This window comes from Emydura macquarii, unplaced genomic scaffold (assembly GCF_026122565.2).
Source record: "Emydura macquarii macquarii isolate MOO-44397 ecotype Brisbane River unplaced genomic scaffold, CSIRO-AGI_Emac_v2 contig_369, whole genome shotgun sequence".
Taxonomy (NCBI): Eukaryota; Metazoa; Chordata; order Testudines; family Chelidae; genus Emydura; species Emydura macquarii.
Genome location: NW_027130506.1, coordinates 5,174,196 through 5,201,350, shown reverse-complemented (window position 1 = coordinate 5,201,350; position 27,155 = coordinate 5,174,196). Strand labels below are relative to the sequence as shown.

The following is a 27,155-nucleotide window of genomic DNA, read 5'->3' as shown; positions in this document are numbered from 1 at the left end:
TTAGTTTTAGAATGGAGACGCTGCAGATTGAAAAACTGGCCATCCATGCTATATATAATCTCAATTCCAGAGGACAGGCAGTCACGAATAAGAATCAAGATTACGGTAAAACAGATGGAGATAAATGGCTGGAGCAATAACACAACCCTGCTTAACATCAGTAGGGATGGTGAATGGGTCGTTCTCTAGCCCATTACAGAGGACGGTAGCGGTCATTCCATCATGAAGTAGCCTGAGAACATGAATGAACTTCACAGAACAACCAAACGTAGACAACACCTTCCATAATGCTTCCCAACCGATGGAATCAAAAGCCTTAGTTAGATCAACAAATGCCATAAACTACCGATTCCCTAAAGAGCAATTACCAACTATTGTGGCAGTCAGAAATAATTGGCAGTCCATGTCTACTAAATTTAAAAAAGTCACCCCCCCTTCTACATACCATGGCTTTTATCTGGGGTAACTCAAAGCTCTGTATAGCCTGCAACCCCATCATTTTGCCAAACTGGATTAAGAAAGGGATTCTGACCATCAGTCAATCTGAAAATGATACCTTTCTCCCTTTTACAATATTAAAATTAGCAATTATAATTGTACAATATTAAAAGAAAGTTTCAACCTAGAGATTGAATTAAAATTTATTGAGAAAGGTTCAATCTAGGAGTGGCAATATATCCAACTTAAACATACTCTCTTCCATCTCTTCCTGATGCCTGTGCCACCAATGACCCACCTGAACTGCTTTCATTTCTCCAAATATTACCAGATAACCAAGACCTATGGCAACACTATATGCACAATTAGCCTGCAAATTTGAATTAAACATGGATTCCCTAAAAAAGAAATGGGAATAGAAACTAAGCCAATTATTCTCTGCCATCCAAAGGAAACAAGTGCTCTGAACTGTTCCTTGGACCTCCATTTATGATTAACCCAGAAGAAAAATCATATTGAGGATGCAATGGACCCGCCCCCCATTATTTAAAATAGACTGCGCTAAGTCAGAAGAATGTTGGCACTATGATTCAGCAGGTGCAAACTTAACCCATATGCTCTGAGAATGCTCCTATACTTGTATGTTTTAGGTTTAAAATTTACATATTTAGCTTGTAATACTATTTTATTTGATAGGAAGAAATTAACTATGCAATTAACTTTTGCCTAAAACATACAAGTATAGGAGCATTCTCAGAGCATATGGGTTAAGTTTGCACCTGCTGAATCATAGCGCCAACATTCTTCTGACTTAGCGCAGTCTATTTTAAATAATTGGGGGGAGGGGGGGGTGGTCCATTGCATCCTCAATATGATTTTTCTTCTGGGTTAATCATAAATGGAGGTCCAAGGAACAGTTCAGAGCACTTGTTTCCTTTGGTTGGCAGAGAATAATTGGCCTAGTTTCTATTCCCATTTCTTTTTTAGGGAATTCATGTGTAATTCCTGAACCTAAGTACATTTGAAAAACTTTGGCTCAGCTGAGTCCTAACACGTCCCTGAGATTAGTACTACAAAAATGGAAATGCAAAAAAATGACTAGCATTTGATGACTGGAGCATAAACATAAGAAGCTTCACCACCAGGGAAAGAATTGTTTACTGAAACAGAAATTCCCAAGAAACATTCTCAGAGACATGGGTTAATTTCCTGGAAGTATCTGAATGATCTTGTTAAATGGTTTCTCCCATTTGCCTCCCCTTCCTCTCTAGCCACTTCCTCCCTTCCCTGTCTTTATCTCCTCCTCTGATCTTTGCTTCTATTCTTTATTTTAATACTTTAACTAACTAGATTTCTATAAACAAATGTTCGTTTGTAAATTATGTAATACTTCATTTATATTTTAACCATTCATATCATCTATAATTCAGTGTTTCATGTACAGCTAAGGTTAGGTGGTAAATGGTTTATTTGAGAAGTTTATGTATTATAAGAAGTTTATGTATAATTTGTTTTTTCGGTATACATATTTTAAAAATTTAATAAAAAATAAATAGAAAAAACCCAAGATACTGTACGTAGTTCATTGCCATATACCTGTTCAAACAGCTGTCTTTGGGATTCAAGCTCCATTTGCCTCACTTCTACATCTTGAACAGTAACAGCTGTTTCTCGCTCTCTCATGGACACCTAGAGGAAGGGAATATAAACATAAAAACCCTCAAATGGAAAAGTTAGTTTTCCCCTTGTTACCATATTTCCTTTACCTTTACTGGACACACACATTTAAAAATACTCCAGTTAAGAGGTTTAACAACCATAGGCAGTTCACTTTGTTTTTCAGCAATGCCAACATTTGGATCAATCTGGTTTTTCTCAGGAAATTTTGCTAATTTAAGCAAACTGTGTGGCCAGCAACAGGTACCAAACTAACCTGTATAAAGATGAAAGATGAGCAGCCCAACTCAGGCAAAATACATCTTGATTCACAAAACATGCTACAAATGGATTTCATTACCTACCATCAGTTATGAATTTTTTCCTATTTATTTACTTCTCTTAATAAATGCTGGAGGAAATATTGCTTAGATGAGGAAAACAAACCTTTCTTGCAATTTCATCATCCAGACGTTTTAGCTCCATTTGACGCTGATCCTGCTGATGTTTCAGAAAACGCCTTCTTGCAGCATCCAGTAACTGCAGCTCCTTTACTTTCAACTCTCTTTTCACAGCTGCTAGTCTTCAAAGCAAAAATTAAATAGGAACAAATAAATCTCTATTGGTAGAAGGCTGACACTGTAAAGTGTGATGTTCCATAATAGTTAACCATTACCTGTCATGAACTACTCTCTTTAACTCTCTTGACACAAAACAGATTTGTTTTGGAAATGAAAACGGCACTCTTATAAGACAAATTTAAATCCAAAGAGTGGCACTTTCTCCCATGAAACTCCTATCAATTCTATTGCTTTTGGTGTCAATGGGGGAGGGGAAGAAAAATGACGCTTTAGTTTGTTGGAAGAATTTCACAAAAATATTACACCACCTTTTGGCCAGAACTGTCTTCCTCATTCATTAGTGGGTAAGGAAAACCACTTAACCGCCACCCCTGGCAACTCTCGATACAAAAAACCAATTGCATAAGTTTTATAGGTCTAAAAAAAAATAAAAAAATCAGCCTTTATAAAAAAACCTCATGGGAATCCTACATTTCTCTCAAAGCTTACAATCCTAAAGTTTATAGACTTGTTCTACATTATAAATGGATAGCACCATATTAGTTTCAATACAAATACAGAACTCTGAACTTTGTAGATAATTAAAACAAAAACTCTGAATTCCAGTAGAAATTTGAGAATATGCACACCTCATTATTATAAATTACTTTTACCACAGTTTCACCTAAAAGGCACCAACTGAACTTGAAGCTCCATAGTGCAAGGCACTGCACAAATACATAGTGAAAGGTAGTCTAAAGAGGCAGGGACTGTAAGCTGTTTGGGAAGAGAGAAAAAGTGGGAGTGGAGACAAATGTGAAGTGACTTGCCCAAGATCACATACCAGGTCAATGGCAGAGCCAGGAACAGAATCCAGATTAACTGACTCCCAGTCCAATGCTCTACATACTAGACCAAACTGTAATGTGAGGAAGCAGTGTGAATAAAATATTGCCCCCCCCCCTCCCCTCTCTCTACTTGTGATAAAAAAGTAATTTAATAGCATCGTGCTCTAGCCATGGTTCATAATACTACTAATACCTCTGTCTTTGATCTGCCAGTTTTTCTTCTTCTTGTAGCAGAATTTTTCTCCTCTGCTCTTCAGCCTCACGAAGCAGTTCTTGTTTCCGATACCAGGCTTCATCTTCCACTTTTCTCTGTCTTGCCTTAGCTTCTATTTCATGAACTAATTGTCTGCATTAAAAAATTTCATATCTTACCATAGAAAGCAAAATAGATTTCAATAAATTATTCAGATAGTAAAAACTGCTAGTCATATATTAGGAAAGTATTAATTAAAATTATTATAAAAGCTAGGTCTTTGCTCAAATTGCCCAATGATGAAGTAGTTTGGACCATCTCTTCTAAAGTGAATTGGTTATAGCGCAAAAAAAGATCTATAATGGAAAATAAGAATTATGAAAAGAGGATGCAGCTGACTGGCTTATATAGCTTCCAGCCACATGGATTGTAATAGCAATAGTGCCACAATAGATACTAGCACTTCTCAGGCTGTTGAAGACATTCAGCTACTCAAGCAACATTTTGCAGCTGCCTTCTACTGGCAAGAAAATTTCAGATTAGTTTAACTACAAAATGGCTTATCTTCTAAAACCAACATTTTCAAATCTGGGTGACGGAAGTCAGACACCAAAAACCGTATTTAGATGCTTACGTAAAACTGACCTGATTTTCAGAGATGCTGAACATTCAGTTTCCGCTGACTTCAGTGGGGAGCAGAGGATTCTCAGCATCTCTGGAAGTAAGACCACTTTTACTTTGCCATCTTAACGTGGATTTAGGTGCCTGATTTTAAGCACTCAAGTTTGAAAATTTTGGCCTAGGTTTTTCAGAGACCTAACGAACAGGTTGATTTTTAAGCTTAACATTACTTCAGCAATTAATGCTGACTAATCCATCTAACTAAGAAATCCAACAGGCCAAATAAACATATCAAAAGATAAAGTGTAAATCCACTTTTTTCTATTCCTCTAACCATCCTGTCCTTTTCCAAGGACATATTCCCTTTTTCTAGTCTTCATTATCACTCAAGTTTCCAGTAAATTCAATAGATACCTACCCACCCCTCCCAATTTTAAGGTTTCCTTCTACTTTCCCATGAATACCTCTCTCGTAAGAATTCTATTTCATCCTGTCTGATCCTCTCTCGCTCTTGAGTCTGATAATCCACAATAAACTTGGGGTATTTATTAAATACTGGGTACTGGCCCTTTGTGAGTGGTATGAAGTCATCAAGCATACGTTGTGGATGGATGTCTGCTGGGGTAGCCTCCATAAGATGATAGGCTTCTTTAATCACAACATTAATATCCAGGTTGTTCCGATGATGGAAGAAATACTGTAAAAAAAAAGTTTTCATTTTAAATCCTATAAAAAGTTAAACAAATCACTACACTTTCCCAATACATAGGTAAATGTATTAGTAATTCTGTATGCTACAAGCTGTTTAACAAGGAAATGTTATCATCTTGGCATCATTAGCTAACACAATACATAAAGGCATACATACAGACATAATGGCTCAATTGACTAAATCCAAACCACTAAGTCCTGAAAGAACTTCCTCTGCTCCACTCCCTTTACTCCAAACCAAATGCTAGGAACGTTAATCTGACCTCTCTCTCTCTTATGTATTCATCTTTTTGCCATCCTGAGTGAGAGAAGGATAAGAAGTGCTTTCAACTCTGCTCATGAATGATGGCCTCAATTCTGCAATACACATGTGAATAACTTTATAAACTCAGTGGGATTACTCACGTGTGTTTGCAAGATTAGGCCCTAATACTTGTAAATGGACATTTTTCTATATAAAGTATGCTTTCCTTCCCCCAAGATCCCCATTAACTCCAGAAGTATAAGAAAATATTTTCAGTTTAGTTGAGAGGAGTCAACTGCCTCATTATGCTTGCATTTTAGAAGGCAAAATAATGAAGTATCAAAATGCCAGAACCACTTTACATTGTCCTAACATACAGATGTCAATGTTATGTCCAGAAAGAGAACCAGAAAACAAAGAACAGTTTAATGGTTAATGAATTTTCCATATTTAAAAAACATTTTCCTTGGCATTAAAAAACAAAAAAAAGTTTCCGCAAGCTCTGAAGTTTCTTTATACTCCTCTCTGTTCATACATTCAAGTGCAGTAAATTGATTAATATTTTATTCATTCCACAGTGAATTATGTCAGATACTAGATGACTCTGCTCAAACAGGCACAGTATAACATTCAATTGTAACTTTTTAAGATCTTTAAAAATAAATATTATATGTTATACTTTTCCAAACCTATATCATAATACAGGTAGCAAGGTTCTGACTTTCATAGTAAAGTGTTTACCTCAAAATCCTCTGTTTGATTACAGTGAAGCAAAGGAGCTCTGGAACATATAATATAGGCAGCAACCATCATGAGAAAGTATGAAGGATGGTTGGAAAAGATATTATCAAACACCTTCAGCCATTCTTCTCTTGTTAGAACCTCAGAGAACAATGTTTCTAGAAGAGGCCAGGCATATAGCTAAATTAATTGGGAAATTAAAATAATCCATTAGTACAGCTTCCCAGTTCCCATCATAGAAATATTACAAATGAAGACAAATCTGAATATGTATGGGACTTTTCCAGTCTTAGGTTGAGATGTCAAGTGATTAAAAAATTAATTGTGATTATTTGCAAGATTACAAAAATTAATCGTGATTAACTGCAGTTTTAATCGCATTCAAACAATAACAGAATACCATTTATATATTTTTGAATGTTTTCTATATTTTCAAATATATTGATTTCTATGACAACACAGAATAGAAAGTGTACTGTGTTCACTTTATATTATTTTTTATTACAAATATTTGCACCGTAAAAAAGATAAACAAAAGAAATAGTATTTCAGTTCGCCTCATGCAAGTACTGTAGTGAAATCTGTTTATCATGAACGGTGAAATTATAAATGTAGAATTAATTATTACTTCATAACTCCCTTCAGCTGAGTGAGCTCTTGTTTGCAAGGGAGGGTGGATTTTATCTCAGGGACTTGGCATGCGGTAGGGGAAGAGAGGCTGGTGCAGGGAGGCTGAGCTTACCGGGACCCTGTTATCTAACCTTTGTGCTGGTGACACCATCTGAACTTAAAAAAAATTGTGATCCTCTACCTTCTGCCTGGCTCGGGGTGCGGGGCTCTGACCCCTGCCACTTCCAGAATTGCAGGCTGGGGCTTTAGCCCCCTGCCGCCTCCAGAGCTGTGGCTTTGGCCTCACCACCTCCAATGCCTCCCTCCCCACAAGAGGTATGTGATTAATGCGTTAATTTTATTTTCAGTTAATTGCAGGTGTTAACACCAATTGACAGCCCTAGTAAATATGTAGCACATTGCAACTATACCAAAAGATGTGAAGATAAGGTCTCCACCATATGCAGCTGATGAACTAGATACAGTTTATGTTGACGTACTCCTTATCTCTCTCATTCTTATTTTTTTTCTTTCATCATTTGCTCATAAAGATAGACGTATAATTTTTCAAATTAGAATTATTTTTAGTAACTAGATAATTAGGAATATAGAAATTAATTATATATTTTAGTTTAATTGAATTTCTTTTAATATTACTGCTTCTGTTTACTGAATTCAGTCAGCACAATTGTGTCCATTTTAAAAACCAAGATAAAATTATATAAAAAATGGATTTATAATTTTTCCTGATAGATTTCTGAATACATATGCTTGCAAGAAAGGACAACTTTAAGTCTTACTAAAGAATGCATATGCAGACACATGATGAATGCAACAGGATAAGCTCCAGGCAAATGATCTTATGTTCTTTATACTCCTACAAGTACACATTTTATTCTGAATTCATTTAATGAGCAAATAAAGGCTGAAACTAAAATGAGGCATCTGAGCACTGCCATTTATGAACAGTTATATATTAATGATGAAGCTAGCCTGGAGTTTTACCTGTGAAGTCACATTGTAGTTTATTAAATGTTGAAGCAATTCCTTGTCATGATGTGCCAAGATATTTTCCACCATACTAAGGATATTGACTGGAGGATTAGGAAAATATTCAAACCAGTGTTGACACCAATTAACTACAAAAGGAATAAAACAAACCATTGTAGGTTAATCATTCTGATACTGAGCGATGGTACCCTACGAAAATCATCCTACTTTTCAAATGATATTCCTATCACTTTGATTCGTATAGGACACGTTACCTACAAACTCAACATTCTATAATCTGCAGACCCACTAAACTGAGGTTTACAGTTTTAGAATATCAGTTAACATCTCTATTATATATACACACACACGTATATATTATTTAATGTATATATTTACTTCTTCACACAACACAGTCAACCTGTGGAACTCGCTGCCATGGAATGTGAAGGCCAAAAATATAATTGGGTTCCAAAAAGAATTAGAAGTTCATGGAGGACAGGTTCATCAATGACTATTAGCCAAGACAGTCAGAGATGCAACCTCATGCTCCCAGTGTCCTTAAACCTCCAACTGCCTGAAGCTGGGACCGGACGACTGGGAATGGATCACTCGAAATTGCCCTGTTCTATTCATTCACCCTGAAGCATCTGGCACTAGCCACTGTCAAAATACAGGATAATGAGGTAGATGGACCACTGGTCTGAACCAGTATGGCTATTCTTACATTAATTCAAAAATGCTCTTTTTAATCCCATTGTAATGGGCTCTTAGGGCTGGGTCACTGAGGATGAAAATATTTTAACCTCTTAGGGCCAAATCTGAATACTTTTGTTTGCAACCAAACTATGTGTTTGCAAAATGGGTTCTCATGCAATGTAACAATATGCTGTGTGTGCAGTTTGCAGCAGCTGCAATGACTAATTTCAGCACAAGATATGTTAAATTTACTGGTTTTCTTCAGAAGCCAAGCTATCAATAACTTGATAATGGTAAACTGTCCTAAACAAACAGTAACTCCAGTTTAGTATAATGCACCTTTTAAATGGAGACAGAGGATCTTCTTTTGACTAATGTCTCTCCAGATCTCAAGCCTGGGTTTAAAGGATTAACATGACAGCATGATTGTACTGGACAAGTGTTCTTTTACGGATTAGACTTTAAAGACACTGATAAAATAAACTGATAAATATGCCTATTAGAAATCAGTGTAAGGAAGTTAAATTGTTTTAGATAGCTATGATTTTTTTTGCAATGCTGCATTTTATCATACTTCCTAGAGGATGCCTTTTATATATTTTAAAACAGTATATGAACTCCTCAGTAACCTGTAAGAGAACCTATGCACATCACTTTATTTTAAGCAAGGCAAATTTGGGGGAACTAAAGTTGAGTGTATGCTTTAAAAAAAATCCTTGCTCACCTATTACAGTAGCAACAACTTCAAAGCAGATCAGCTGGTTGTTCTGGAATAATTTTACAAACGGGAATGCTAGCAGAGGAATATATGGTGTCTCACCAAAGATAGCAGACCAGTGAGCTAAAGCAGATAAGGTCCTGTACACAAAGGCAAAAAAGTGCTTAGAAAATATCTGTTTAGAATATTTGTTCTATATGTGGGTTGCCATAATATATAAATAGTAATTATAAAACGAAAAGATATTGGTCAATTTTTTAAAGCTGCATTAAAGTAACACTGATTTAGAATAGACTTGCATTACTAGAGCTACGGCTACACTGACGGCAGCAAAGTCACCGCCATCAGATCGATTTCTCTGGATCGACTGAGCGGTCAGTGAAGACCCACTCAGTCGATCCAGAAATCGACTTACTAAGACCACCTTCGCAAGTGGTGCAGTGCGGTGAAGACGGCATGCAGAAGAGGAGCCCAGAAGTCGATGGGAGTTACGCATGTTTTTTTCCGTAGCTTGCGTAACTCCCGTTGACTGCCGTCGAATCCCGGAGGTAAGTATAGACAGGGTCTAGGGAATTGCAGGGTTAGCTTGTCATGGTCCCAGACAGACTCTATTGTACCTAGAAATTTTAGCACACTTAATAAGCAATATTACTCACTATTGTCACAGTTCGTGTTATACCCTGGCACAAAACAGACTGAATTTAGACTTGGAAGATCCTTAATTTTAAATTTTTTTTTTTTTGCTCATGTAATATTAATAAAGACCCTACGTTATTTTCATGCCTTTTTTTTTTTTTGGGTACAGAATTACTTGCACAGAAACTTGCCAAACTTGCACGGAACACTTTTGGTGATAGTTATATATAGGTTTATAGTTGTAATGTTACGCACAAGGGGCAGGCATCTTCTGATTGTTTGAAGATCCCACCAACCAAACAAACCTTGACTCCACCTGGAATACGACAGCCGTGCCTGCTTGGCTATCACAGCGCAAAAATGTGATAAGGAATCTAAACATTATTATTTTAAATAGCACTGAAACATAGCAAGAAACATTATGGCATTCTATGAACAACTAAGCAGAAGAGGGATTCATGTTAGGGGGACAATTAACTCTCTTGCAGCTGTAACAGGAAACATTTTATAATTTGAAAGCATCTCTAGTCATAGAACATACCAACCAGAAAACTGCTATTTAAAAGGCCTTCAGACATTTAATCATCTCCTCTGTGGTGTCTAATGCTCTAGGATTCAACTATATCATGCTTTAGTGACTCTGGTGTAATAAGAAGGTACTACTTTATATGGGGCTTAGTTTTTGCAAAATAAACCAACCTTCCCCAGAGATGGTCCCAGTCAGATGCGTTAATGTCAATAAACATTCACATAAATTTACCTTTGTAAGACTCTCAACAGTTTCCTACTTTTCATCGGGTATTCATCCTTTAGGTGCACAAATGCAGAATGTATACCTTTATCTATTAAGCTACTAAATGCTAAGTGGTTTTCAGGAAGTTGTAGTAAGGCACGCCAAACAAACATCCTGCAAGTAAAATATAGATTTAGCAAAGAAAATTCCCTTTGTTAAACCAGTACAGCAAAAGAGATTTTAATTTGCATGCATGTACGCACGGACACCCACCCACACCCACTCTCCCACCTGTATTTTGCTGGATATTCTCCAAATCCTTTCAGTAAGGCTTGTAGACGTTTCTTATTTAATCCATCTGGCAATTCATTCTACAAAACAGGAAACAAACTGTAATTTTAAATAGTGTTTTGTCCTCATAATCTCTATTTCTTATTTATAGTGTTGGTAGACATGGTTGGTAGGGGCCATGTGGTTTTGTTTTATAAATGTGTACTCATAATGGTCAGAACCCAGGACTGGGTGTCAGCACTCTGACTTCTAATCCAGCTCTGTCACTGATTCACAGTGTGGCTTTTGGCAGGTAATGTATTTATTTAAATTTGTTGAGTAACTGCCCTATCCCAATTTTTAGACACTGACAAAGTTAATATAAATAAAAATTCACAACGTACCTAATGAAAATGCATCCTCCCTGTACAAGTTTGATCTCTTTGTACATCAGTAAACCCATCTGGTGAACAGTGACCTATCTCATGGAAACAGGGGGCTGTGAAGCTTACTTGTTTAAGTGGTTTGAGATCTTCAGATGAAAGGTGCCCAGGAAATGTGAAGTACTATTACTCAAAAACATTAATTACTTTAAAAAATACTGAATCAATTTCCATTAATCTTTACTTTTTGTTGTTGTTGTAAATTTAAGTTTCCCTAAGGCTTAAACCAAATATACGTTTCCAGCTTTAATAGTTTGTAAATTTGAATGTGAAATCTTTAGTCAGACCATATGGGGAAGTATTTATGCTCAAGTTCATTTAAAAATGGTAGAACCTACTCTGATCAGACTTTTAAAAAAAACAACACTTTGGGTTGAGAAAAAGCATAGAAAATTTTAGTCCAAAGTGATGTTTTTGAGAAAATTATAAGCAAATGAAAGAGGAATGCTATAATGGAAACTGGAATTCAACCTTAAGTACATCAGCCACTAGCAACCCCAACTATAACAAAAGTTTTATTTTTAGTAGTACTTGCCACAGTATTCTACCATTTTGCAATAAAATACAGATTAAAGGTCTGATTCAACACCAACAAAACTCAATGAAAAGACTCTCAATGATTTCAGTGGGAGTTAGATGAAGCCCTAAATCAATGGTTCTCAACCTTTCCTGACTGCTGTATCCCTTTCAGGAGTTTCAAGCCCGAACTCCACCAGGTGGGGTTGAAGCATGTAATTTAGCTTCACAGGGCCCCCTGTGGTGTGGGGCCCTGGGCAATTGCTCTGCGTGCCACCCCCTAATGCTGGCTCTGTACTTGCAAGCCCACCTAAACCCATCCTGTGACCCCCCCCCGAGAAACACTCATCTAGATGAGTTGATATTCCTCTGGAAGACTCTGCGTACCCCTGGCTGAGAACCACTGTCCTAAATGACTAAAAATATATATGATTAAGTTACCAGTAAAGTCAGGATATAACCATAAGTTTTATGTTTATGCAAATACAGAAATAAAAAAATAAATGCCTTTTGCTGTAATTAATATTATGGTAAGGAGGATACATATGAAATTTAAGATAGGAATTAAGGAGAAGTGGCAAAGTAGTTGGATGAAGAAAATAAGCAATAGTATCACAGAGTAACAATTAAATAGATACATAACAATAAACTAAGTGAAAGCCTTGGTAAACAGTTTAGAAGTAAAGTTAATTAAAATAGCAAAGCTCTACAACAAAGATATGTAAGGAAGGTAAAACGTGCAAACAGTGTAATGGTCAGATATTCAAGATTTAGCAAACATCTGGATGTAGAAAAGTAAATTGTTGGGGAAATGGTCAATGGAGAGTTGTTTTGGCAATGAAAAGCAAATGCTGCAGATTAGAGAAGAGAAATATTTACAGTATATACGATTTGCTCTTACCTCTTTATTTTCAAGGGATGTGTTCACTTGTGGTTTTAGCACTTTGGTTTGAGTTTTACTTCCTTTCGATTTCCAAGGCCTCTCCGACCTTCCTGATGTTACTCTCATTGTAAGTTTACTTGCCCCCAGTTTGCCTTTTGACAAATCTTCAACTACTTTAACCAAAGGTGGTGGTGGCTAGCATCAAATAAGAATGATAGTTAACATCTTATGACACTGGAAGAAAGAACATTTTACAATATTTACCTTTGTAACGAGTAGCTCACTTCATATTACATAATGTTCTTTAACTTGAGGACCAATGTTGAAAGATGTTTCAGTTATAAAACATGACTTGATGAAACACATAGGGTAAAACAAAACCCAAACAGATGTGATAAGTGAATCAATGTTAAACACAGTTAACTAGGTATGTAGGCAAATTTATGTAGGGTCTTCTTAGTCATGATTTTTCAAATGTTGGCTCAACCAGAAACAATATATCTTCTGGATTATATGTACAAGGATGCACAAGTATGTGGTTTGACCAACATCGTTCTGTGTTTCAATTACTTCAGTGTTTGAATGTTACTATATTACTTTGCACTTCAGAGTGCTAAACAAACATTAGCTAATTCCCACAAGACCCGTGTACAGCATGTAATATTTCCATGTTAAATATAAGGAAAAGTTGAGTAAAAAAGTGGTTAAGTAAATTGCCCAAACTCATATACCAACAGTGTTTAACCTGGGAATGGAACTCAGGTCACCTGATTTAAAGGACTGTGCTCAACTCCCTTGTTACATAATAACTCTTTTCTGGTTACTTTGCATGTGTGATGAGTTATGATATATGGAATTCTGAATTTAGAAAAGTTTTTCTCCTCCACATGTCTCTCTACAGAAGTTATTTTCTTAGTAAAATAAAAGCTGGTCTTTAGAACATTATTATTTACATAAGGGCTAGGTATAATAATCATGACTTCAAGGTTTGATGAATAAACTAGGAATAGTTCTCGACAAACACAGCTCATTTGTGTCTGCAGTTAAGGCAATATCTGTTGCATGATATTTCCAAGAAGGAAATGGACAAAATAAGATCTAAGTCAAGCTGATAGAAAGGTGTAAGCAGACTAACTTGCTGTGAGAAATACAGAAAAACTGGAAGACAGAATATGATTCAATATTTTTAAAACACACAGTTCACCTAACAGACCGGAGTAACCACAAACGGAGGTCTATAATCCCTGTTATTTATCTTGAATCCTATGACGTAACTACAACACATGTAAGCCAATGATACAACGACAATTTGTGTTTTCAATATGTGATTTTTGGGGGGGGGTGAAGCTGACTTTTATTGGTATCTTAATGCAATTTTTGTGATTTACTTTACTTACAACTCTACCTTATTTACTTCCTGCGTCAAAGCCTGGACACTGTATATGTTGAGGCTACCATTTTCCATTACTGCTGCAATATATCGCCCATTTGGGCTAATAGCTGCTGTGCTGATTCCCTCCTCATGACTCCCAATGTCAAACAGAAGTTTGCACGTCTGTATGTTGATAAACCTCATAATATTATCTTGACTTAGCACTCCAAGAACCTAGAAATGAAGGAGACTTCTATAAATTAGTCCTAATACAAAATAGAAAAGAAAATGAAGTACAAAATCTGAAATAAAAACATATTGAAGCAGCAACAGAGCAAATATTTAATGAAATAACTTTCTTGTATATAGTATAGGATAAGAAAAGCAAATCTCAGAAATAATGTGATTTCAGTTAAGTAACCAAATGATTTCATTCTTAAACTTCCTACATAACTGACCTGATTAGAACCACCATCAAAACTATCAGGAAGGAATTCCAGATGGCGAACAGCTCGTACTTTTGTAGGCATCTGAATTATTCTTAACAGCTGTTTTGACTCCAGACACCACAAGTGAAGATGATTCGATTTTCCTCCAGTTACAAGCACCCGGCCATCTCTGCATCAGAAATAGGAATAAGTTTGTATCAGACCAATCTAATCTACAGCTAGTTACAATTGTAGGGCCATATATTATCTTCCCTGCTCACAAATCACCACTGCTGAACGCATCATCATTTCTGTTGTACTGTACTGCAACTATATAAATGTTGAAACAGCAGGTTTTGTGGTGTATATTTATAAACTTCATTTTCAGTGTAAGTTAAAAAGCAACTCTTTTTTTCGAATGGTTACGGGTTTGTGGCAACAACTGGTGCTACTGCTCTCAGCAAGGGACAGTGCAATCTATAAATGGATTAAAGGTGCTACAGCTGATCACCACAGAACCATAAGTTGAGATTCCAAAGTTGTGGGCTTTGGTTCATCTTCAGTAAAAATCTTTGACTGATCAGATAAAACAACATGATCAAGTGGCAGAGAAAGGCAGGTGCCTGAAATATAGTTTGGAATATTTTAGAAAGGCACCAGTAAGGAGTGATATCCTTTATGGGTGTATAAAATAGCTTAAGTAAATTGCTGGATAAGAATGGGGAAACATTAACTCATTTAGTACAAACTAAAAACAAACAAGTGTTATCAAAGGAATCATGTTTTTTTCTTAATACTGCTCTGCACCTTTCTAAAATGTTTTATAAGACTTCCTATTCATGGTAGTAAGTTTGAATCACTGCTCCAGCTGCCTCACTATTCTCAGTAATGGCAATACTGCTATAATTGCTTATCTTCATAAGTAATTTTGGCAGCAATATCTTTTCTTTGCTGGCATGCAAATCAAGATGGTCTCAAGTGGACATGATTGAATCAAACACTTCTGAGTTCGTTTTTCTTCTATGTACTGAATACACTTTATCTTAGAGCAGGTACCAAAAATATTTTTGTTTGACTCCACGCCTTTGTTAGACCGTGCAGCCTACATAGAGATTGTTAGAGTGAGCGACTGGTCTGCTTTTCTTTTCTCTATGAAAACAAATTTTTTTTGGGGGGTGGAGGGAGGAATATCCCACACTAACATTTAACTTCTGTTAGAAATAGCTTTGGTAGACATGATAAACTTTCTAGTGTAGACATGAAAAACTACAGCTTAACACTTGTGCAAAACATTAAGAGAAAGGAGAGAAAAATCTGTATTGTCTGCTAAGAATTCTGTAATATTTTCTTTCTAAGTATTTAAGTAGCAATTTACCTGGTAACCGCAAAGACTTTATAATGCAACACAGAGCCTTCTATTGGAGTTGGCAACTGGTATTTACATTGAAGAGTATCACATTCCCATGCAAAGATAGAATTATCTTTAAAACAGCTGAGGATGGTGTTGCTTAGTGGAAGAAAGAAAACCTGAAAGAATTAATAGGAAAAAGGAAAAAATAGAATAATTTTCAGGCTAGATGCCTTATGTACCATAAAAAATTAAGATTACATTTGAACTTCTGAAATGTTAGAATAATATATCAATAAGCCATGGCAGTGTGTGCGTTAGTTTACTATCAGTGCACATATTAGGTTCCTGAAGACTTGCAATGAACTTGAGAATTGCACCAACTGCCTTCAGTTCCTGAAGTGGTTTATTATTTTTAGAGTATGGCTCATTAATTTCATGTACCATTATTAAAGGGTAAAGATAGTTGTCACAGGTTATGCAAAGTATTGTTGTACTGTGAAAAGTAGTTCCTATTATAATGATAAAAGCAAAATAGGGAAAATGTAATAAATACTTTTTCTCAACTCTTTTGAATATATTTATTGTTTACATGAAGACTCTATAAAAATCACCTGGATGGTTTAAATCATGATTGGATATCTTTCTTAAAAATATACTTTTTCATCCACAAATTATTGGTCTAGATACAATAATTATTGGGAGAAATTTTATGGCCTCTGTTATGTAGGTCAAACCTTGATGATTGCAATGTTCCTTTCTGGCCTTAAAAAAAAAATCTATGAATTTGGGCCCTTCCCTGCCCCTTCTTGCGCCTCAGAAACATAGCTGCCGTTCCAGCAGCAGTTTCAGGACTAAAGGATGTTGAAAGTTGCTTTTCTTTTCTTTTAACAAATTGGAGTATTCTGTTTGTTGAAATGGCAGTGTGGCACTCTGGGAGAAGGGACAGTTCAAAATGTTCCTTTTTCCATCTCTTTTCCTCTCCCAATCAGAACTGCCTCTCTTCACCTAACAACTTCACAGGATGCTTTCTCTTTGTCTCCTCTATTAGCTTTTGCTCTAGCACTTATTGAACATAGGTGGTATAGGTCTTACCAGTTGTGTTTATTGAATCCAAGCTGTACACTGCTGGGACGGGTGTGAAACCATTAAGATGGCTCAGGAAGTAAATCAGAATGTAACTTTACAGTCAGTATCCCCAGTCATACTCTAATAATAATATCAGCACTTCTTAGCCAGACCTCTTAAAAGCACTAACCATGGGTAATCATTATCCCTACTTTAAAGATGGGAAAGTGAAGCTCAAATAAGCTAAGTGACTTGTGTAAGGACACACAGCAAGTGAATGGCAAAGCCAAGAACAGAACCAAGATCTCCTGACTCCCAATTCAGTGCCCTACCCACTGAACTACACTATTTACTGATGAGACGATTCTTTACATTAGGGGCTGTATGAATTTGCCACCTTTACAAAGGAGAGGCACTATTTGAAATGATTCTATTAAACTCACTTCAGCAAACACAGTATTTGTTGTCAGTGATCAGGCTCAGCCAGCTCAAGTCCAAGTTTACCTTATGTTTAGGACGCAGTGCAACATTAATCACCCTGGCTTTTTCTTAATTTGGGTCCACAGACTGAAGGCAATTATCTCATTCATGGGAAGGAATGGCAGACGGTGAAGTGGGTCTGATCTGGGCCATTTCAATGAAACAGTTCATGTTAATTTCTGTAATACACTCATATTATGAAGGTTACTATTGTAGGTAAAAATAATAGTTATCTAAGTTTCCACAATATATACCCAGACGATGACAAAGACAAATGACTGAACTTCAGCATTTTTAAAACAGACCCTTCATTCAGCATTTTCAAGATTTTTATATACGTAATACTACATGGTTGACAATCTGTATTACAGTAGGAGCAGATAATCAAATACAGAGAAATAATTCTACTGAAGTGACAGCATAAGCCACAAAAGACCCAAGACCCATTCTTTAAAAAATTTCCTAGTACTGAGTCTGATTCAAGTCCTACTGAAATCACCGGGAAAGAGTCCATTGTCCTCAAGGGCTTTCGGCTCAGCCCCATTTTCTTTGTACTGCATTGTTACATTATTTTAGTATGTATCTGAACCCAATTTGGTCAATTTTCATTCAAAGTTTACATAATTATTTTTTATTTTGTTGGGTTGATGGCTTATTTTAACATGGAAACTCATGGATTCCATCAAATTGCAAAAGCTATTGGCAGAAAACTTCACCCACTCACATATGCTAAATGTGGAACACGCTACAATCACTCACTGATTGATAAGGGATATATCAAATACAGGGAGCACTTCATCCTCTGCTGAAGTGCAGACACCTCTGAGATAAACATGACAATTATTTTAACAGTGCTCACTGCACAACAGTTTTAGGACAGAAAGTGAAAGATATATCTCTAATTGAAGCTACAAGGTGACCTCCTGGGGGGCAGAATATAATAGACCTAGCTAGAATCTAGTAAAGAAGCTGGAGTTAACAGCCCTACTCTTAGAATAAGTGTTATGGGATTTTCAACAGCCACAAGCGATGAGGACCTCTGTCTTAAGTCTCATTTGAAAGACTATCTAGTGCAGCATAACTCCCCCTAACACTGTGCTTGGGTATTGCTTCAATACTGAAGAAACATTCCTATTTTATGTAGCACTTAGGTGTTCCCTGCAGGTCTCCACAAACAGTGCCCCATAATGTTATCTTATGAGCTCTGACAGCATCAAAGATGAGATGGTTAGAGGACAAAGAAAAGATTAATCTATTTTTAAAAGAATATTTTTAAAGTACTCCTGATTTTAGCATGTTGTTGTATTCTGAGGTATATTTATATACCCTTTGTTTAACAATCACTCTTTACTGACCTTTTGAATACCCACAGATTGGCGGACGTTCAACTTTCTTTTTCTTTGGAAGGTATCGAGGTCCCAGAATTGTGCTGTATCAGTGGATGTAGTGATGGCATATCTGCCAGAACCATGGACGGAAATTGAAGATACTGAAGAATCATGTCCCCTCATCCAACTAACTAGCTCCTTGGTGTCTATGGTGTAAATGAAACTGATTAAAAAGTTCCTACACAGTGAAACGACAAGTGCTAATATTTTTCAGTACAAACAATATGAAGGGTGTGGTCTCTTGAGAATGCCTAATGTACCTCTGTTTATCATCACTATCCAACAAATGAGGAAGTGAGTGGTCCTTCATGTAAATCCTATACATTATGGGAAAACATCCTATTTCTAATCAGTAATCGATTTCATAAGTTATTTTTCAATTCTACAAATACAGTTATCTTGCACAGACTTGTTTATCTGTCTTCAGTGATCAGTCTTAAAATTTGTGAATGTAGCCACCAAACAAGCTGGATATGCTTCCTAGACTGACTTTGCCAGTGGAAACATCAATGATAATCCACCCTCCACCTCCCAAAAATATAGTTTGCAGGTTCAAATCAGGATTCTACACTTGCTTTAACTTGTGGGTGAAATGAGTGAAGTTACTATTTATACATACAAGGAAGGTTGGTTTAATGAACAGCAGGCTATCATCATGGGAAATTATATTCAGTTGCAACGTCCTGATTCATTTTTTAGGCTTCGGTGTTTAACACAATTTTAAACCGTTGACCACCTTTTAGAGAAATTGTCTCAGACTACTGTCTCTCCCATTTATGATTGCATTACCACCTTTCGTCCCAATGGCAACTGGATAGTATCTTTATGGCAACTACGTCAATTACTCACATGGTAAAGCATTTAAGCTATTTGAAAACTTGTTTCCTACTGCCAAATCACACTGGAAAACAAGAATCAGCACCAAGTGAACAGTCAGCTGCCTTTGGACCAATCAATAAGATTTGTGTAAATACATCCAGAGACTTAGTTTGGTCATAATTGTGTGTGTATACATGTTGAAAGGAAAAAAGAGAGGGGAGGACTTCAGAGCTCTAGCAAGATGAATGCCTATTGCTATTTCACCATTTTGTGAGCTAGATTTTTGGGGGATATACCTCGTTATAACCTGATTATTAACTGTTTAGTTCTACAGTTGGTTACAATCCTCACCAATTATACTGGTGGAAGAATACCAAAGTTCAGAACTATATCTGATTGGTTTCCACTATTTAATTAAATGAGTCTAAATCCAGATGGTTTGAAACAGTAACAGTGCACTTCTTTAAATGGGGGGAAAGAGATATCATCTCTGAAGATTAACTTCTGAATAATGAATTGCCAATACTGTTAGCCATTTAACTGCTAGTCATATCAGAAATAACTAATTATGGTGCTTGATTAATTTAGTGGGACACAGTCGTCACATCCAGACATTCCATTGATTTGAAAGAATATTGCATAGGAATAAGAATGCAGGATTTGAATATGCAAATACTGTAGTCTATTGACTGTTTTTTCAATTATCAATTATGTGGATAAATAAATATTTGTGATAGTCTTTAAAACTTTGGGTAAAAGTGATTCATTTGCAAGCTCAGTATACATTAAATGACTGATTTCTGAGGTTTTCTACAAACCTTGCTCCAACAGAAGCAAATTTAGCTCATTTAAAAAAAAAGATAACAAATATGGCCTTGATCCTGCAATAAGCTACAAATAGCAGAAGGCCTGTGGAGCATCAGTTAAAATAATTGGGTTTCTCTGTGTGGGTAAAAAGATTCCACCCTCAAAGTTTATTGCAGGACTAAGGTCCACCTCTTTATGGCCCTTCTTTTGTCTTGCATGTGAGGCATCAAACATACAGTAAAAATAGGCACAAAACCTTCAAATTTAATCTTGATAGGGATTTGCTACAGAAGTATAGCTATTCTTATTTTTCTAGTCAGACTTTTAAATGTGTCTTACCTGTATCAAAACATTTAATGGAATAATCTGCCAAAGCCACAAGGTATTCAGTCTTCCTGCGAAGATTAAACGCCAGAGCAGTGCAAGCCTGCATCGTTCGCTGAGCAAGACTGAATCTATTTAAAACATTAAAAAAGCCAATAGTCAATAGCATCAGAAATACTTCAACTCAGTGTCCAATGAACTAAATATGCTAATCAGTTTGAACATACTTTACCTTGTGAAAGAAAATTTCATGCACTCTTCCCCTCCAACCAGTCCCAGTCAAAACAAACTCCACTTACACACAGAAACAAGTGTCTTAAGTGGGAAGAGTGTTGCAAAAACTGAATGTTATGTATGTCAAGAAACCTAAGACAATAATATAGGTTATCAAAAACAGTACCTAAGAGCCACACAAGAAGAGATGTTTACCTGTTTGCAACCAAGTCAAAAACATAGATATTCCCCTGGTGGTCTCCAGCAAGTAAAGAATCTCCAGAACTATCAAAGGCCGCATTCAGAAAACGTATTGTCTTTGAATGGTATCCTGTCGCACTGTGAATAATGTTCACTATGACTCTGTAAGGAAAGCAAACAAATCATTGTGTTTATTACACCTTCTTTAGCATACTTTTCTCTATAATCATTAAAATATATCTAATATAAAAACGTTCCTAGCTTGTTTTTACAATTCTGATTAGACATTGACTTTTAAGGAAGAACACACTTGTAAAAGTTTTTAAAAGTATATTACACAAGAGATTGTTCACTCTCTGACAAGCAGTAAATAGACCTGTAAAGAAATCTAATGACAAACTGAAAAGAAGCTAAAACAACGAGAGTCCTGTAGCACTTTAAAGACTAACAAATTTCTGCAGGCATACGCTTTCGTGGGCTGCAACCCGCTTATAATTCATGAGAAAAGTTAATTTAGGTGGAGTCAGGAATTGTATGCTATTGGGGGGAGGAGGAAAATCACTGAAGACAGCTTCTATTTATGTTCTTAAAAGTGGGGGTCAGGCCAATCTCTGTCATACCACACTTATAACTTTAGATATTATGAGACCAAACTAGCTCTCTTCCATTTCTATCTTTCACAGGTATCTATCCTTTGGGTTGGTACATTAGCCGGGGATGAGAGCAACAGCAGCAGCCCAGGAGAGGATGTTAGTCTAAAAAGCAGCAGCAAGCACCAAAAGATTGGGGTAGGAGTGAACAGCACATGGGTCTGACCCTCTCTTCAAGAATCAGGGGCAATTTAACGCTATGGCCTTGAGAGAAATCCCTTTTGAGGGACCCTCTGATCAACGGCCATGCAGGAAGGGAAGACGGAGCCTGTGTTTATACCTCACAGGTCTCTCTCAAACAGGGATTCACCCAGTACAGTTTGCAATGGGATCAAAAGAAGGGGAAAAGAGAAGCCCAGGCCCAGTTTCCTCTCTTCTCCAGGAGGGAGATAATAAGGCCTTCAAGAGGCCAAAAGAGATGGGCCAGCTGGCAGGAGGAGACTAAGGCCGGCTTTACTGTTACCTGCCTGCTAAGTTTACCCTTTCTCTTACTATTATTTTTAGAAAAGTAGTGAGGGTCAATAAGAATGAGTCCAGATGGACTAAGTTTATTTACTTATTTTATGTTTCTTATTATAATGGTAACTGGTAATATTTTCATCAAGGGAGAGCATCAGTAATAGCATTAAAAAAGTGCAATGGGAAAATTACTCCAACATCAAAAATTAAAAGCCAACTTTTCACTGGATTTGTTGTGTCAGTCTGTGATATTTACAGAAAGTTAATTCTTTAACTTACCTCCCCACCCTCCACCCAAACTCCTCTCTGAAAATAAAGTAACTCTGCTACATTGTATGTGGAATAAAAAGGAAACTGACAATAAACTCAATTTATGGAGTCACAACCAGAATCTCTATACCTAACTATAGTACAAAAAGCTTCTCAACTTTTGAACATAATATACATACTAGTTATACCAGTTCATCTTTTGCACTTGTTCTCTAACTTCACATGCCTATATTTCTAATAAACTTTCTTGTGAACTTTTTAAGCAATTTTGTTTAACACAATTTTAAAAAACAAGATTATACATATTTTTGCTATTCACACTGATGATGCCTCAAAATAATTTGCATGTGAATTTACTGCAATACTATTACAGTCAGCGCCAGCTTTACATATTCTGCTGCCCTAGGCAAAATAAAAATGTGTGCCCACACCCAGCAGAAAAATTTGTGCAGGGGATGTCTTGTCAATTTCACCAGTCTGCTAGAGCAGTGAAATTGACAAAAAACCTGGGGGGCAACTGGAGGAAGCCTGGTTCTGAGAGGGGCCAGGCAGCTGCTGCCCACTGCCAATGCCAGGTGCTGAGACCCGGCAGGAGGCTGCAGCCCACCTCCCTACTGGGAGCGGGAACCAGGTGGGAGGCAGGTGGCTGTCACCAGGGTCCTGGTTGCATGCAGGCTGTGAATAGGGACTGGTGGGGACTGGGTGTGAGGCTGTCGTTTGCCTCCCGGATGGGAGCAGGGACAACTGCCCGCCTCTCGGCTGTGCCCAGGGACCAGGCAGGAGGTGGGCAGCTGCCCCAGGGACCTGGCTGCATGCCATGACCTGGTGGGAGGCAGGCAGCTGCGGCCTGCTTCCCAGCTGGGAGTGGGGACAGCTGCCCGCCTCCTTGCTGGACCCAGTGGGAGGCAGGTGGCTGCCTCAGGGTCCCAGCTGTACACCGGGACTGAGCAGACAGCTGCAGCCTGCCTCCCAACTGTGCCCAGGACTGGGTGAGGCCACAGCCCCTCCCGGCTGTGCCCGGGGACCGGGTGGGATGCGGGCAGCTGCCCCAGAGTCATGGCTGCATGTTAGCACCTGACGGGAGACGGATGGCTGCAGCCCAGCAGCTGCACTATACTTTTTGCCACACTAGGCAATTGTCTGTTTTGCCTAGCGGTAAGGCCAGGCCTGATTAAAGTTGTTTAATTTTCTTCAGAAAGTTGGTCATTTTTAAATACCAAGTCTGTGTCATCCTGTTGTGGGTGAATCCCTGTTTGAGAGATGTCTTGTGGGATATAAACACACAGGCCCTGTCTCTCCTTGGTGGCACATCAGAGTGCCCACAAGAGAGTTATTTTTCTCTAGACCACCGCCTTATATAGCTCCAATCTTGAAAGGTCTGGGTCTTTTCTTACCAACCCTGCCAATGAGTATACTTTCTTCTTTTCTAATCACTGCCATTTCACAGGGTCTTGTCCTTTTCCTCATAATCTCAAATCCACAGTTTGCAAAATCACAGAATGTCTTATGTTGTTCAAACTCCTGACTGTTCAGGGCATGATGTGGTGTGCTTCAGGGATAAACAATCAGTACTAGTGTAGTACCTGATTTTGGGAAATCTCTAATTGTGAAGGACATGTATTATTTATATAGTACTGTGCATGACACTTCTCTGCTGAAAGAAATTACAAGTCTAGGGGCTAGATTTTGGAAATGGCTCTGCACAGATGGAGGGCTGCCTCTCATGCAAGCATTTGCAGAACCTCATCTTAAGTTTACATGGAGCACAATAAGAAATAACATTGGACAATGGGATAGGAGACAGGAGGAAAGGAGTAGGAAGGAGAGAGGATAAGAGCTGCAGTGACAAAACCAGAGAGAAGAGCTTATAATTAGGCAGATATGTTGGATATTGTTATTATTTGTATTAGATATTACCTTAGTTTGTAACAAACATCTTTGTGGGCTGGGGTTTTTAAATGTTTGCGTGGAAGTTATAAGTGAATGTTACTGTCTCTCTGACATCTTCTTGCTGATATCTAGCTACCAGTTTAAGATGAACATGGCTGAAACAGAGCTCCTAATCTTTCCTCCCTCACTCTCTCCACACTACCTCCTTTCTTGATCACTATGGACAACACCACCATTCTGTTTGTCACGTAGGACCATAATCTGCAAGTCATCTTCAATTGAGACCTCTCTCTTTCTGCATAGTATCGCCAAAATATGGCCTTTCCTATCCATCCACCCAGTTAAAACTGTCATCCAGGTGCTTACTATGTGTCTTGATTACTGCAACATCCTTTTCTGTAGTCCTGACAAATGCAATCTTGCCCCACTCACATCGACTCAGAATGCTAGTGCTAATATTATTTTCCTAGTCGGTCACTTTGACCATGTCACCCCACTCTTTGAACCCTTCCATTGGCTCCCCCTTCTCTATCACATCAAACAAAAGATGCTTGTATTCAATCCCCACTCTCGCTAACATCTCTCAACCACTATTGAGCTGTCAACTCTCACCTTTCTCCAATGCCTATGTTAAATTTTCAGACAAGCATCTTCATACTTTCGCCCAAGCTGCCCCACACGGGAGGAGGCGGCATTCTCGTAAACATCTGCAAACCTAGCTCATTATCCACCTTCAAATCCCTCTTCAAAACTCTTCTTGGCCACGACACCTACAAAATACTTGGTAACAGTTCGGCTGCAGTGTGCGCTGAGGTCAATGCCTACTATGATGACCAATACTGCCTCATTGTTCCTCTGTACTCTCCCATCTGTCTGATGTCTTTGGTCTTATTCTTAGTCTGGATCACCCTTGGGGCAGAGCCTGGCTTTCTTCTGTTCGTACAGCACCTAACGCAACGAGATCCATGAGCAGGGCCACGAGGTGCGAACGTAATACACGTACTAATAAAAGCATTGCAGTCCTCTGCCTTGGAGAGAAATCGTCTGACGTGGATATATTTCATGTGCTTCCAGGACCTGCAGGCAGCGCTTAGAGGCTAGCTCAGGAGCTATTGCTACCGGTGAGGCAGCCCCAGGCCAGCCCACAGCGCCAAGATCCGTGTGCAGGGGCTTCCTCGCACCAGCCCCAGCCCCGTGGCTGAGTCCTTACAGCCAGCACAGGCCAGTCGGGAATGGCACAACTGGGGGGGGGAGGGGGGTCGGTTTGTCGTCATCATCTACCCTCCCACCCCCCTTTCTCCCGCCTCCGTCACCCGCCAGCCCCACCCCCCCTTGGGGGAGCTAGCCCCGGCCCAGCCCCGCACCCCTGCCGGCCCACCGGCGAACGGAGCCGTCGGTAGGAGCCCGAGACCCGGCTGGGCCGGGAGTTCTGAGACACCGCCACGGCCCCTGCCGCCATCCCTGGTTATCCCCGGGCGGGCCGCCCGCCGCCCCTCATTACCCCTGCTGCGCCGCCGGGGCGGGCTTGCGGTGCCAGATCTTGCCCTGCTCCCTGTTGCCCAGGTCGGAGCTCTGCATCCTCGCGCCAGGGAGCAGGCGGGAGGCGCCACAGAGGCAGCGACCCGCACCAACCGCCACTTAGTGCTCCCTCTCTCCCGCCGCCGCGCCGCGCGGGACTCTGGGAGGAGGCCAGCGAGGAGACTAGGGGCTGTTTTACCCATGGTACAGTCCGTTGGAATTTATGAATGCAGAACACTGACGGGACGGGGGGGGAGGGAGGAGACAGTTAATCCCAGTCCCCCTCCATCCGGCGGGGTAATGGAACAGGCCACGCATCCCGGAAGCACTGGCGCCTGCTGGGAAGTGTAGTTCCCTTTGGGCGAGGCTGTGGGCGTGAGAGAGCGAAAGTCCTGCGGCTAAGTTGTGTGTTGCCAAAGTAACTACTCGGTGTCACTAGAGTTAGCGACTTTTTGGTTTCTCTAGTGAGGAAATAAGTGTCAAAGGGACCGGTGACACATCAAATGACCTTCACTGCGGATCACAGTGACAGTCAGGACTGGTGGCGTCACAAAACCAAGCAGCTCACTAGTGTTCATGGAATCCATTCCACGCCCTTCTTGCTACATTCTCTTGCACACCCATTCAATGTCATGATGCCATCTCAAGGGAATAACATGCTTGGGCTTCCTGAGATCTCTATTGACCAGCCTGAGATGACTCAGGGCTTGGCTGGGGCAACAGGACCACAGGGAGGCTGTGAGGGGAGCCTGAGCAGGTCAGAGGAAGGCACCCAAGGACCTTCCCCCACGGAGACTCTGGGCTTTCTTTACTCCCCACAAAAAAATAACTGTTTGAAAACAGGCCTCCAACTATTTTGAATAATAAAGTAGTAGTGACCTGCAGAGCCCAGATCTTATCTTCCACCACTTGCCTATTATCTCCCCCATTTTTCAATGAGGTTGCACTCATGGGATTGGGTAAGGACAATTAACTTTGGCCTGGATGCTCTCTTTTTAAAAAGATTGCTTCATTGTGATTTGGAAGTGCTTCACTGGTTCTTAGTGATCACCAAGAAAGACAATACGTGTTGGCTTGCAGCAACAGACTGTATTTCTGTACTGTCGCTTGTGGGATTTGGATATGGAAACAAAACGAAGGGAGATTTGATATGTAGCATGAAGAGTGTTAAGTAAAATGCTAAAATAACTGTTTTTGCAAGACTGAGGCCTTGAGACATACATATAACATGATGAGAATTAGTTATAGTGTGGCTAATTTAACCTTATCATGTTACAAAAGGAAATGGAAAAAGTTCTTCCCAATCAATTTCACACATCTTTAATGTGCCCATCACAGTAATATCCAGGTATCAAAATATTATTTTGTTACATTTTCCATTGAGATCTATTGATCTTGTTCTTTACAAACA

At 38.7% G+C, this 27,155-nt stretch overlaps 1 protein-coding gene across 1 annotated transcript in view; it reads right to left on the bottom strand.

The window, feature by feature from the left end:
• The window catches only part of TBC1D31 (TBC1 domain family member 31), a 34,384-nt gene extending 8,489 nt beyond the window's left edge, over positions 1-25,895 (bottom strand). The window contains exons 1-17 of the mRNA XM_067530973.1: positions 25,728-25,895; positions 20,973-21,119; positions 20,559-20,674; positions 18,561-18,739; positions 15,685-15,836; positions 14,340-14,499; positions 13,915-14,115; positions 12,528-12,704; positions 10,689-10,768; positions 10,425-10,571; positions 9,035-9,168; positions 7,627-7,760; positions 6,013-6,192; positions 4,781-5,013; positions 3,696-3,848; positions 2,542-2,677; positions 2,035-2,127 (exon numbers count right to left, since the gene is read on the bottom strand). Coding sequence (XP_067387074.1) covers positions 2,035-2,127; positions 2,542-2,677; positions 3,696-3,848; positions 4,781-5,013; positions 6,013-6,192; positions 7,627-7,760; positions 9,035-9,168; positions 10,425-10,571; positions 10,689-10,768; positions 12,528-12,704; positions 13,915-14,115; positions 14,340-14,499; positions 15,685-15,836; positions 18,561-18,739; positions 20,559-20,674; positions 20,973-21,119; positions 25,728-25,804 — 2,499 coding nt within the window. The 5' untranslated portion in view covers positions 25,805-25,895. The remainder of the gene's footprint in view (positions 1-2,034; positions 2,128-2,541; positions 2,678-3,695; positions 3,849-4,780; positions 5,014-6,012; positions 6,193-7,626; positions 7,761-9,034; positions 9,169-10,424; positions 10,572-10,688; positions 10,769-12,527; positions 12,705-13,914; positions 14,116-14,339; positions 14,500-15,684; positions 15,837-18,560; positions 18,740-20,558; positions 20,675-20,972; positions 21,120-25,727) is intronic.
• Positions 25,896-27,155: the final 1,260 nt, after the last annotated feature.